The following is a 14,661-nucleotide window of genomic DNA, read 5'->3' as shown; positions in this document are numbered from 1 at the left end:
AAGAGGAGATTCTGCATTTGAAAATCGTGTCCAATTTTGGGGCCTTATTCAGCCTCTGCTGAAATCAGTGGATGTTTCTTCATTGGCTTGAATGGAATACATGTATGTATAGGGGGTGAATTTTGTTTCTCAGAATTTTTGCTGTAATTGGGATTTCTTAAGACCAGTGAAGTCCTTTGTGCTGGGGGGGTAAGTTCTTCACCCTGCACACTTCATTATGGAGGCCAATAAACTGCAAGGAGTTTGCATTCTTGCCTTTGATTTTTGACCTTGGGACAGCAGCCTGTGTCATTGCTGACCACGAGTCTGGGTGATTTTGTTTTTTTGCCGGTGGAGCTGTCAGCACAGCTCCTCCATCACAACGCAGCGCCAGGAGTGCTCATGACTGAGATACCGGCGTTGCCTTACGCTTTGTCCTGCATTCTTTGCAGGCTGACTTGAATTTAGCAATATGGTGTTTAAAAAGTGTTACGATGGCAGCCCTTAGTGCGTGCGGAACTGTCAGCCTTGAACTGTACATAGGAGAAGTTGTAAAGTGTTTACGTGCTCCAGTTCTTGAGGAAATCCCCATTTTCATTTGAGGTTGGCAGATGTTTATTCTGTGGCTGTGATACCCCCTGGATTGTTTCTCTCTAAAGCCATTTCATTTAATCTCCCTCAGTTATGCAGTTTTATTTCACAGATGTTTTCAAAACTGTCATATGTGTTTGATTTATATGAATTACCTTCCTTTCCAGGCCTTTTCCATACTGAAACTGAGCCTGTCCATTTGCTTATATTACTTATATTTTGGTATATTTTCATCTCTTCTTTGTTTTGATTGTCTGGAGTGACATTGTGAATACTGTTATTAAGCAGAGAGGGCAATTATTATACTAAAAATGATCATTGACCTAACTGTCATAATCCTTTTTGGTAGAGAGGCAGACACTCTGCTTCTAAAGATTCTGCTGAATTTTGGTAATGTATGGTACCAGGGCTGCTTTTCCCCTATAGCAAAAAGCGGTACTACTTGTCATTTGACTGTCCCTGTATGGAGTCCAACTTTGCTTTAGCGTGTCTCTTTGTTATAAAGCAAGGGCCAAAGAGACCTAGAGTCAAGGGCAGAAGCAGAGTGCCTTTCCACTCATACCGATAGGGTTGTGGCCACCTGATTCAGGGTGGATCTGTTCCTCTGGGCTCATCATTACTAGTCACAGCCTCTAACTCAGGAGGACTTGGAGCTCCAGATTACTGGAGGCTAGTGAAATACTGTGGGGCAATAATGCCGTACGCTTGCCCTATTCTCATGCTTTTCTCTAGGTTTCTGTGGCCACAGAGAGAGGATTTTGTATTAGATGAATCTGTGGTCTTGACACAGCTCTTAGATTAGAAATTAAGAAATGTAGGGTTGGAAAGCAGTTCCATTTCAGTCTAGCATAAGAACTAGATGAGAAAGTTCAGACCTTTTTGTGGCTTTTCTAAGCTTAAATTGGTCTTTGAGAGATGACAGTTCTATAGTAGATCTTGGCATGATGACTGTCAACATGGTTACATCATTGATGTTAAGACGTAAAGAACAGCTTTTTGAGTATGTTCATATTTAAGTTAGATTAATAGGTGCACCAGAATACAAAGGAATGGTGACTTCTTGGATTAAGGTGTCACTATTGGAGCCTTTCCTTTAGCCCACAGTCTGCTGTGTTTCCCCATGAAAAAGGCTGATGGAACAGGCCATGGGTGGGATGAATTTTCTTGGCAAGTCAGGAAGCTTCAGCCTGAAGGTTGGATGCCCTTGTTTTATAAAGTTCATCTTGCCATATAACATCTGTTAAGTGCAATTTGAAGCTTACTGTTTTGGTGGTTGTCTAGGAATTTTAACCCACTTTTACTGAATAGCTGTGCTGCTGGTCAGAGTAGTTTTATGATGAGTCAGGGAGAAGAAAGGGGTCAGGAGCGAGCTGTTAAAAACTGGGCCTTTTGTGAGCTATTTGACTTCAAAAATATATCAAAAGAGCAGTGGTGGCTCCAGGCCATTGTTTGCAATTTTTTCCTATTATTTGTTTTTTTCTCAAGGGTCACCAGATCTACTCAACCTAAACAGTGTATTTTGTGGTGAAGGGTAAGTCACTTGCAGGCAGAATTTCCTATTCAGTATTTTAGACATCTGAATTTGTAACCCCACACTTTGAAGAGAAGTATTAGCTTCTCTGCCTATTCCTTCCAGCCATTGGTTATGATCAGTCATAGCCAACCTCTTAAGCCTCTTGCTTATGTCATTTACAATAAATATGTTTTTTAAGTTGCAGATGTGATGACTTCATAATACTTGTCCCGTTTCATCTTTCTGATTCCAAGCAATCCAGACACTTCTATGACAGAATGGAGTGTGTTGGATCAGAGTTTGACCACACATTTTGTTATATGTCCTCTCTAAATTTGTCACTTGAGCCTGTGTGCATTTTGTGGCCTCTATGGGTTACTATAATGGATGTGAATAATCAAGGACTAAGGAGGTGGCGTTAGTCCTTTACTGCTTTCAGTTATTTTGAAAGCATTACTTCTACAGCAGAATGAATTTGATTGTTTCTTCTAGTCATGTCATGACACACCCCCACCCCCCACTTAAGAGATACCTTAGGAGGCTTTTATGTTTGATTTTTAAATGTAGTTATCACTCTGTAATTAAAATGGATGTAATTACAGCTGGCTCTCAGTTATCTGTGGGTGATTTATCTAAGCTGTGACCAGCAAGACTCTCCCATCTCCTCTACCAGAGTCTCAGCTTTACAGGAGTTGCTACTGGGAACTCCATCAAACCTCACCAGTAGACAGCTCTTTATACTTCTCACATCACTTCTCAGCTGTGTCACCATGAATGACCATATTTCTATGAAGCTTTTTCTTAAGCTGTTAATGTACACATTCTTCCCCCTCTGCCCCCTTGCAAGTACATGCATATGGGCCAGTATGTGTGTGCAGGTTGACAGTAAGTGCCTGCTCATGTTTATTACAAAACTTCCCTTTTTGTGTATTGCTCTGGGGCTACCTAGGAGTATGATCATACACAGGTTACATAAATCATTGGATTTGTGGGTCCCTAAGTAAAATGATGACACACAGTAATTTTACACCCATTGTTCACCAAACAGTTTTTATTTAGAATACACTGTAATCCATAAAGGCAGATGATATGATTTGGTAATGAGATGTAGATTCCTTCAGTAGTCCAAACGTGGATGAACTCAGTAGTAACAAATATTATTTCCTGTGCAAGTATTATGTAGCCCTCAGTTTGAGATGAATTTGCCATTATCTAACCCCTTTTGCAGTGGACAAAAAGTTTGCATCAGAAAGTACAGGAGCTGATTCTGTGTAAGCTGCCATCCTTCTCATGAATCTTCCAAGTCCCTGTAGAGGAGTATAGACTAGAACTTGTGATATCCATTAAGGAGTCAGAGAAAGAGGAAATTAAGACTGCATATTTCTGTAATGCTCAGATGCAGATCATATTGCTTCTGTCAGTACTTGTCAGCAAGTCTAGAGTGCATAAATGCAAGCTGCTGTTGTGCAGAATGTGAAAATGAGGTTAGAGAAATGGTAGAAGATAATAACCATGAAAGCTTAATACTAAATAATTCAATGTGCATTGAACTAAACTATGCTATGTACAAAGAAAGAAATGTCACTAAAGTCATTTAAGGCTATTCATGTGAAGTATCTATCCTTAAAACTTATTTAGTCCATCTCATCATAATTCACCATCTTTCTTCAGGCAGTTTTTGCACAATAAAGGACCCTACACGTTCAGCATATCCATAGATTGTATTCTCCTTGCAGTCTTGCTAATACAAACAGTAACTCTGACTTATCAACAATTGTTATTATTATGCCTGCCTGTATTGTTTGTCCCATGGTAAGAAAAAGGTTTGTTGTTTAAAAAAAACCCCAAAACAGACTTGTGTTTTGATTTTTTTTTTTTTGCAAAATGTGTCGTGGTGTTTTGCTTCAAAAGTGGTTTCCTTTGTGCATACACATGATTTAAAAAATGCCTCTATTTAAAATTTGTTTGCTCTTAAAGAAATTCTGTTATTGCTTGCATGTTGTGAGTGTTGGAGTGCTTTGTAGGCAGCAATTTGGCAGTGGCCTTCTGAATTTATTCATGTAACTCTTGGAATCATAAAGGGGCATTTGATTATATTATACAGATTCTGTGCTTGCTAGGTCTGTGTTAGAAGTTAGTTTAATAATTTTATCTTTGAGATCAAGGGTCAAGGAGATCAATTATTTGATTCTCCTTTCTTTAAAGATACTAGAACATCTATAACAGTGATGAAAATGTGCAGTAGATGTAGAGGAAGATCGTATATTTTTCATCTTTATTATTAGATAGTTCTGTGACTTACGTAGCCCTGGTACAAGCCATTGTGTGTGAGAACTGGGTGTTTCCCTTTATGGCTTAATTTGATCCAGCCTAAAGCTATTTGCAAGCTGCCCAGCATAGTATCCATAAATAATGATGATAATAATAATAATAATAACAGTAATAATAGTAAAAAGCCAGTTTAATTTTCCTGTTTATTTTTTTTAAGAAAATTAAAATTCTTTTTTCTCCTCTTTGTAGGTACACTATAAAGAAGAGTTTAAAAAATCTAAAGGCAAGTGCATATTTGTATCCGACACCCCGCAGCTAAAACATGTGAAAAGTCTTGGTGCCTTTATTTCTGAGGTAAGACCTAAAAGATTGAAGAATTCTCTTTGCTTCTTATTCTTCCTAAAAACTCTCTCAATTGAATATGGTGATTTTTATCAGGGGAAGGATGGCTGATTTCAATTAACAATTCTGTTTGAAGCTGAAGTGACTTCAAGCACTGCAATTAGTGTATACTGTGTCTGTGAGTAATAATAACTTGGAATTATGTAACACACTTATTTTGGGATTCCAAGATACTTTATCAATGGTTCTGAGGCAGTCCTAGCTATCCCATTTTATGGACGGATAAACTGAGGAATAGGAAAAGGATGTTTTGTTACGTATTATGCAGTGATGAAGTTTGCAAATTATGCCCATGCATAGTTTCCCTGCTGTGGAGAATTCGCAGCCTGATATCAGAAGCAGACGAGGAAATTGTTACCATGTTATCGCCCCTGTCTTCCTTCATCAAGGGGTCTGGGGCAGAGATCAGGTCAAGACCACCTTGTCATAACCTTGTCAGAGTTTTCAGGTCTTCACGTACACACAGACACACACACAACTGTATTGGCAAAGAAAGAATGGCAGCTTCCAAAATGCCAGAGCAGAGTTTACTGCTAGCTCTTCGTGTCCCAGGTAGGAGGTGCTGTAGGATTGCATCTCTGATTTTTTTCCACAGGTGAGAACAGCAGCAGGAGATTTATATGACAGAGAGCTGCTTTTAAGGAACTGCTGGTTCTGAGTGATTTTTCTGTCACTGTGACCCTTGGAAGACTTAAATTTTTGGTGCCTCATTTTTTGTGCTGCCTTTATGATTATGATGAACAACATTCCCATATCCTTGTCTGGACTTATCTAATTTATATACATTCTATGTTCTGTTTATGATATACTTCAGTTTACTGTGTGGCGAGATTCAATATAAATGCATCTGATGAATATTTTTGTTGTATTTATCTTCGTATTTTCTGAGAAAGACTGGCGTGTCCCAAGGGGCATAAAAGTGATCAAATTATACTTTCTAAGAGACAGACTATTGTAGTCTACAAAAGCACAACACAGAGAGAGTATTTGTTATATCCATCTGTCTGATTCCACAGAACAGCAGCTGATTATTAGTCAAAGATTTAGAGATATAAAGATATTTAAAAATTGTAAACCCCGTATATTATTTGCTATCCCACTGTTGAGCACTTTGATTATTGCAGCATTACCTGAAGCCAATGATGAGATGGATGGTTTATCCTGTAAATTACTGACCTCTAGTGTCCCACGACCTGTTTTTGCAAAACTTGAACACTAATGTTCTTAACAGCATGTCTACTGCAGTGAAAAAGAGCCCCCTGTTTTGGGAAACAGCAACAAATGTTACAGCAAATTATTGATATGTGTAATACATATGGGGAACTAGTTGCTGATGAACAGTTGTATACTGAAAGTATACAGACATTAGACAATATAATTTCAGATATCTTTGATATTTATGATTACTTTCACAGCAATACTTGACATTATTATTTTATGAACGACAGGTTGACCATGAGCCAGCAGTGTGCCCTGGCTGCCAAGAAGGCCAATGGCATCCTGGGATGCATTAAGAGGAGTGTGGCCAGCAGGTCGAGGGAGGTTCTCCTTCCCCTCTACACTGCTCTAGTGAGGCCTCATCTGGAGTACTCTGTCCAGTTCTGGGCTCCCCAGTTCAAGAAAGATGAGGAGCTACTGGAGAGAGTCCAGCGGAGGGCTACGAGAATGGTGAGGGGACTGGAGCATCTCTCCTACGAGGAGAGGCTGAGGGAGCTGAGCTTGTTCAGCCTGAAGAAGAGAAGGCTGCGAGGGGACCTAATATATGCTTATAAATATCTAAAGGGTGGGTGTCAGGAGGATGGGGCCAAACTCTTTTCAGTGGTGCCCAGTGACAGGACAAGGGGCAATGGGCACAAACTGAGGCACAGGAAGTTCCGTCTGAACATGAGGAAAAACTTCTTCCCTCTGAGGGTGACGGAGCACTGGAACAGGCTGCCCAAGGAGGTTGTGGAGTCTCCTTCTCTGGAGATATTGAAGACCCACCTGGACAAGGTCCTGTGCAGCCTGCTGTAGGTGACCCTGCTTTGTCAGGGGGGTTGGACTAGATGACCCACAGAGGTCCCTTCCAACCCCTACCATTCTGTGATTCTGTGGATCTGAAACAAAAGCCTCCCAGATTTTGAACTGTTATTCTGGCCTGTCTCATAAAACCCTTTTGTGAGGAATTGCTAGTATTGAACATGGGAGAAAGCACAGGATAAATAAAAAGTATATTAAAGATGAGTCTGTAATATGAAAAGATTAAGTAGAAATGATGACTTCATGCTGACTTCAGTGTCCTTTCAAATAATATTTAATTACTGGTACTCATTAATAGGTAAAATACTTTTTGTTGGCCTCTCGTTCCTGTAGTGCAAAACTCAGGAAAATGGAAAGAAAAAAGATAATTTTGGTTTTTGGAAATGATTTAAAAAAGGATAGAAAAACAACTGTCTTGCTTACCTTATTTTTTACTTCCCCCAAAATTATTGAATTTAATTAGGAGATACTTTGCTCTGTGAATTAGACACATCCACCTGAAGTATTTTAAAGTTACTATTTAAAGATCTGTTGTTCCTTGAAAGTTCATGACAGCATTAGATTTTTCCAGTTCTGATGGTCTATGCCATTTTATTTAATAGAAAAAAGCAGGTAGTACGATTACTGTATCTTAATTTTTGCATGATATATCTCGTTTTTCTCCCCACTAGGTGAAGTATAAAGGAGCTGCTAAGAAAGAACTTTCCAACTCTCTTTATCAGCAGATGCCAGCCACAGTTGACAGTGTGTTTGCAAAAGAATTAACACAACTTCAGAGCAAGGTACAATTTTAGAATCACAAAAATGATTTTAGATAAATTGTGTGACAGAATATGACCAATTTGAACAATATGTTTGAATGGATACTTGATTGCTTGATTTATTTGGGTGAGTTTATCATACAGAGTTTATCACCATAACTCTTAACTTCAAGAGTTACCCACTTTTAAAATGTTGACAAGCTTACTTGTTGTGTTTATTAAATACAAATTGTTCTGGTTTCGGCTGCCGCCGGCAACAAAAGCGCCACGCGGCCGCCCCTCCCCCCGCCGGGGTACGGCGGAGAATGGAAAGAAAACAGGCAGAAACTGGTGGGTCGGGATAAGGGCAGTTTAACAGAACAGCAAACAAAGGGAACAGCAACAACAACGATGCAGAAAAGGGGAATACACAGAACAAACCCGCAGAACAGAGCCCGCAGAACAGAACTGCTCCCTCGGACCGCACCGCTGCGGAGCCCTCCCGAGCCGCGAGTGAGTTCCCGCCGCGCCACCCCCCCCACTGGAACCCATCATGACGGCACATGGTATGGAATACCTGGCTTTGTTTGGCCAGGTTGGGGTTGGGTCAGCCCACCTGGCTGTGCCCCTTCCTGGATTCTGGTGAAAATTAACCCTGTCCTGGCTGAACCCAGGACATTATCCACCCCTTATTCCATATCATCTACGTCGTGCCCAGGTCCCCGATAGTCCAGTTGATCACCACCACTTCTCCTGTCTCCAGATATCATTCCCTTAGTCTATGGATCATCACTCTAAAGTGTCCGTTGAGTTCATTTAATCCATGACTTTGGGCTCCATCTGTCGTAATGGTCTTCTGTGGCAGGAGAGGTGATGTGTGGTGATGGGCAGTCACTTGCTGCATCCGGAGCTCACGGCTGATGTATCTGGTGCGGCCCATGCCCACAGTCTGCAGGTTGGAGACGTCGATCTTGATGAAGTTGCTGGGTGCCAGTTGTTGAAAACCAGGTCCAGTCCCATCATCGCTGTGCTCTGCTAGGTTTTCATCAAAAAGTCCATCCTTCTTTAATCTGGATGATTCTTACTACGATACTACTGGTACAACACATAACAATCATAACAGTGATAACAGAGAGTGACAGGGTTATTTAACAATTAACTTTATACAATTTATTTATGGACTATTCTCACCCAAAATCAAATCCCCATGAGGTACACATCGGACTTCCCCATCCTTCCGCATTACCCACCAGGTACATCCAGGTCCTTGAGCAAAAGCAATCCCACGGACGGGCTTGCCTTTGCCTGAGGCAGGACTAACCCAAACCGTCTTCCCTAACATGTTCCGCATGTGCACTACAGGGACTTTATCCCCTTCTACAGGGCGCTGAGGTTTTGACTGGGCAGGACCAGCCCGGTTGGTGGATCCTCTGGTGTTCACCAACCAGGTGGCCTTTGCTAAATGAGTATCCGATTTTTTGAGGGTCCCACCCCCCATTGCTCTCAGAGTGGTTTTTAGCAGCCCATTGTAATGTTCGATCTTTCCAGAGGCTGGTGCATGGAAGGGGATGTGATACACCCACTCCATACTGTGTTCTTTGGCCCAGGGGTCTATGAGGCTGTTGTGAAAGTGAGTCCCGTTGTCCGACTCAATTCTTTCAGGAGTGCCATGTCGCCACAGGACTTGTTTTTCCAGGCCCAGGATGGTATTCCGGGCGGTGGCATGGGGCACAGGGCAGGTTTCCAGCCATCCGGTGGTGGCCTCCACCATTGTTAGCACATAGCGCTTGCCTTGGAGGGTTTGTGGCAGTGTGATGTAGTCAATCTGCCAAGCCTTCCCATATTTATATTTTAGCCATCGTCCTCCATGCCACTGAGGCTTTACCTGCTTGGCTTGCTTGATTGCAGCGCATGTTTCACATTCATGGATAACCTGTGCGATGGTGCCCATGGTCAAGTCCACCCCTCGGTCACGAGCCCATCTGTATGTCGCGTGTCTTCCTTGGTGGCCCGAGGTGTCATGGGCCCACCAAGCTATAAAGAGTTCACACTTATGTTGCTAGTCCAGATACACCTAAGCCACTTCAATCTTGGCAGCCTGATCCACATCGTGGTGGTTTTGCTGTTCTTCAGTGGCCCGACTCTTAGGGACGTGGGCATCCACGTGACGGACTTTTACAACCAACTGCTCTAGCTGGGCAGCAATATCTTGCCACAATGGGGCAGCCCAGATAGGTTTGCCTCTGCGCTGCCAGTTGTTCTTCTTCCATTGCTGCAGCCACCCCCACAAGGCATTGGCCACCATCCAAGAGTCGGTGTAAAGATAAAGCACTGGCCACTTCTCTCGGCTGGCAATGTCTAAAGCCAGCTGGATAGCTTTCACCTCTGCAAACTGGCTTGACTCACCTTCTCCCTCGGCAGTTTCCGCGACTTGTCGTGTAGGGCTCCATACAGCAGCCTTCCATCTCCGCTGCTTCCCCACAATGCAACAGGACCCATCCGTGAACAGGGCATACTGTTTCTTATCTTCTGGCAGCTGGTTATACAGTGGGGCCTCTTCAGCACGTGTCACCTCCTCCTCTGCTGATGCCCCAAAATCTTTGCCTTCTGGCCAGTACATGATTACCTCCAGAATTCCTGGGCAACTGGGGTTTCCCATTCGGGCGCGCTGGGTGATCAGCGCGACCCACTTACTCCACGTAGCATCGGTGGCATGATGCGTAGAGGGGACCCTCTCTTTGAACATCCAGCCCAGGACTGGCAATCGTGGTGCTAGGAGGAGCTGTGCTTCAGTGCCAACCACTTCTGAAGCAGCTCGAACGCCTTCATATGCTGCCAGAATCTTTTTTTCAGTGGGAGTATAGCGGGCCTCGGATCCTATGTATCCCCGGCTCCAGAACCCCAGGGGTCGACCTCGAGTCTCCCCTGATGCTTTCTGCCAGAGACTCCAGGTTGGACCATTCTCCCCTGCTGCGATGTAGAGCACGTTTTTAACATCTTGCCCTGACCGGACTGGACCAAGGGCTACGGCATGAACTATCTCCCGTTTAATCTGTTCAAATGCCTGTCGTTGCTCAGGGCCCCATTCAAAATCATTCTTCTTCCGGGTCACGTGGTACAGAGGACTTACAATCTGGCTGTAATTTGGGATGTGCATCCTCCAAAAACCCACAACACCGAGGAAGGCATGTGCTTCCTTTTTGCTGGTTGGTGGAGACATAGCTGCTATTTTGTTGATGACATCCATTGGGATTTGACGGCGCCCATCCTGCCATTTTATCCCCAAAAACTGGATCTCTTGCGCAGGTCCCTTGACTTTACTTCGCTTAATGGCGAAACCGGCTTTCAGAAGGATCTGAACTATTTTCTCCCCTTTCTCAAAAACTTCCTCTGCTGTGTCACCCCATACAATGATGTCATTGATGTACTGCAGATGTTCTGGAGCTTCACTCTTTTCCAGTGCAGTCTGGATTAGTCCATGGCAGATGGTGGGATTGTGTTTCCACCCCTGGGGCAGTCGATTCCAGGTGTATTGGATGCCCCTCCAGGTGAAAGCAAACTGTGGCCTGCACTCTGCTGCCAAAGGGATGGAGAAGAATGCATTAGCGATGTCAATTGTAGTGTACCACTTGGCTGCCTTTGACTCCAGCTGATATTGAAGTTCTAGCATGTCTGGCACAGCAGCACTCAGTGGTGGTGTGACTTCATTCAGGCCACGGTAGTCTATTGTCAGTCTCCACTCTCCAGTAGTTTTTCTCACTGGCCATACGGGACTATTAAAGGGTGAGCGAGTTTTGCTGATCACTCCTTGACTCTCCAGCTAGTGGATCAGCTGATGAATGGGGAGAAGGGAGTCTTGGTTGGTACAGTATTGTCGCCGGTGCACCGTTGTGGTTGCGGTTGGCACCTGTTGTTCTTCAACCCTCAGCAGCCCTGCAACGGAGGGATCCTCAGAGAGACCAGGCAAAATGGACAGCTGTTTAATTTCTTCCGTCTCCAAAGCAGCTATGCCAAAAGCCCACCGATACCCCTTTGGGTCCTTGAAATAGCCTCTCCTAAGATAGTCTATATCAAGGATGCACGGCGCCTCGGGCCAGTTACAATGGGGTGCTTCTGCCACTCCTGACCAGTGAGGCTCACTTCAGCCTCCAGTACACTCAGCTCTTGGGACCCCCCTGTCACTCCTAAAATACAAATGGACTCTGACCCTTTGAAATCTGATGGCATTAACGTACACTGTGCACCAGTGTCCGCTAGGGCTTTATAGTCTTGTGGATCTGACGTGCCAGGCCACCGAATCCACACCGTCCAATAAACGTGGTTGTACCTTTCCTCCACCTGGCTGGAGGCAGGGCCCCTCTAATCCTGGTCAGAGAATTTGCTGCTCACTTGCTGTAAGAATGACTTGGAGGTCCCCTCCAGAGGATCGGAATCAAGATCAAACTGCCTACCTGGTCTGGAGGGCTGGCTGCTGGAAACTGGAGCTGCATTTTTCCTAACAGAAATTAGTGATTATTTTACCTCGCAACTCACGCACTCGTGCCTCTAGACTTGAGGTGGGTTTTCCATCCCACTTCCTCATGTCCTCTCCGTGGTCACGTAGGTAAAATCACAGGGTGCCCCGTGGTGTATAGCCTCTGTACTCTCTCTCCTGAGCAGAGGAACGCTTGTCCCTAATAGCTGAGATGCTGGCCCGTACAGGTGGGGAGTAGGAAATACTCTGTTCGAGTCGCTGGACCTTCTGGGACAATTTCTCCATGGCCAAAATGAGGGAGGAAGAGAGGCTTTCTTCATATTGCCGGAGTTGGACAGCCACCTCATCCACTGTTGGTGCCTCCTTATCTTTCCAGTTTACAACTGCCAGTGAGTTGGCGTATGAGGATGGTGCACTGTGCACTGGACTTCATCTGGGTCTGTGGGTAACTGCTCATCGTCTGGTTCACAGTAAACCAGCTCTCGCACAGCTAATTCCCTCAAGTACTGAATACCCCTCTCCATATTGGTCCACTTGCCAGGATAACACACAAAATCGTCACTGAAGGGGTACCTCTCCCTCACGCCTGACAGAAGTCTCCTCCAGAGGCTGAGGACTTGGTCCTTCTTCCCAATGGCCTTGTCAATGCCCCCATCCCTGGCCAGGGATCCCAGCTGCTTGGCTTCCTTGCCCTCTAACTCCAAGCTACTGGTCCCGTTATCCCAGCACCGCAGCAGCCAGGTGACAATGTGCTCGCCTGGGTGGCAGCTGATATCTTTCTGCATGTCTCGCAGCTCACTCAGGGACAGGGACCGGGTGATGATCTCTGTCTCTGTCTCCCGCGATGACCCTGGCTCATCGTCATCCCTCCCAGAGCGATCTGCTCTCTTTGCATCTTTCTTTAGTTTTACAGGGGCAACCGCTACCGGCACAGGTTGGTCATTGGGCTCAGCTGCGATGCCTGCTGCTGGAGCTGGGGCTGGAGCCACTGCAGTGCCTGCCGGGCAAACCGGGGCAGACCCTGCAGCTGTGGCTGCAGCAGCCGTGGTGCCGGATGGGTGGGCTGTGACCGCCTGCTGGGCTGGAGCGGCTGCAGGGCCGGCTGGGAGGGCAGCGCCAGCCGCAGTGCCTGCCGCTTCGCTTCCCCTCCCTTCCCCTTTAAGGCACTGAACAGTGTTGAACAGGGCAGCTCGGTAGGCGTGGGCCAGACCCCAGCACGTTGAGGTGATCTGTGTCTCTCTGGAGTGCCCAGGGTGGCAGCACACTCTTTGCAGATATTTTACTACTTTGTCCGGATTCTGTACTTGTTCAGGGGTGAGTTTAAAACACACTGGGGGTGCCCTCTGCTCTAGACACCTGCCCATGCTGTCCCACACACCCAGCCACTCACAGCTATCCAGCCCCGGGGCAGGTCTCTCCATGATGTTCTTAACTACTTGTTTAGCCCTAAACAAAAGCTGAAACCCATTCAGGAGGCATAACAAAAGGAGAGTGCTGGCCTGAGCATCCCACCGGTACTCGAAATTCTCAAAAGCTGTTAGGACCAGCCTCAAGGAGAGAGGGGGGGCGAAAGAGTGGGGGAAGGCATCCCCTCCGGTTTTCCCCACAGGCTGGATTCGATTATTAACAAATTCTAAGACATAGGATCCAAGGTATGGAAATGACTGCAGTGCTGCATGCAAATACAAGCCTAATTTCATGCACAGTGATGCTATCATGTCATAAGTTGACATCATACAGTACAGTAAAATCATAATCCTGATCCTTTTCCCTGAGGTAATGAACATCACCACAGGGAACAAGTACAGCAAGTACGGATTCAAAAACCACAACCATCTGATCAAAAACAGAAACATTTTTATCGGCGACTATTTAACTAACACAGTAAATGCATACAACAAATTATAACAAAATCTAAGAAAGCTGTTTTAACACCCTCCACAGTCCTGCCGTTATCCCCACCCCACATTGGGCGCCAAATTAATGTTCTGGTTTCGGCTGCAGCCGGCAACAAAAGCGCCACGCGGCCACCCCTCCCCCTGCTGGGGTATGGAGGAGAATGGAAAGAAAGAACCAGAAACTGGTGGGTCGGGATAAGGGCAGTTTAACAGAACAGCAAACAAAGGGAACAGTAACAACAACGGTACAGATAAAGGGATTACACAGAACAAACCCGCAGAACAGCACCGCTCCCTCGGACCGCACCGCTGCTGAGCCTTCCGGAGCCGTGAGTGAGTTCCCGCCGCGCCACCCCCCCCACTGGAACCCGTCATGATGGCACATGGTATGGAATACCTGGCTTTGTTTGGCCAGGTTGGGGTTGGGTCAGCCCACCCGGCTGTGCCCCTTCCTGGATTCTGGTGAAAATTAACCCTGTCCTGGCCGAACCCAGGACACAAATTTAACAACTGCTAGTGCATTCATTAATCCAATGAAATCCATTAGAATTCCATGAATGCAATAAGGAATTATTGAATTCAGTGACATTGCACTGAGTTTAGAGAATAGACAAATCTTATATAACAACCATTTCGATTTGGGTGTTGGGTTAGCTTTATAAAATGTTTGATGCTGAAGGGAAAAAAAATAAATACTTCAATGACTTGCAAGGCACTTACTGGTTGCAGTAAACGTATTTCTGATGGTCTACATTCTACCACTCATAACAAATT

General features: G+C 45.1%; 1 protein-coding gene across 1 annotated transcript in view; it reads left to right on the top strand.

Annotated features, from left to right (window-relative positions):
• The window catches only part of NEBL (nebulette), a 108,293-nt gene that overhangs the window by 2,889 nt on the left and 90,743 nt on the right, over window positions 1–14,661 (top strand). The window contains 2 exon segments of the mRNA XM_075419495.1: window positions 4,604–4,708; window positions 7,447–7,557. Coding sequence (XP_075275610.1) covers window positions 4,604–4,708; window positions 7,447–7,557 — 216 coding nt within the window.

This window comes from Opisthocomus hoazin, chromosome 4, assembly GCF_030867145.1.
Source record: "Opisthocomus hoazin isolate bOpiHoa1 chromosome 4, bOpiHoa1.hap1, whole genome shotgun sequence".
In the NCBI taxonomy this organism is placed as follows: domain Eukaryota; kingdom Metazoa; phylum Chordata; class Aves; order Opisthocomiformes; family Opisthocomidae; genus Opisthocomus; species Opisthocomus hoazin.
Note: the sequence above shows the minus strand (reverse complement) of the source record. Positions and strands in the feature narration are given on the sequence as shown.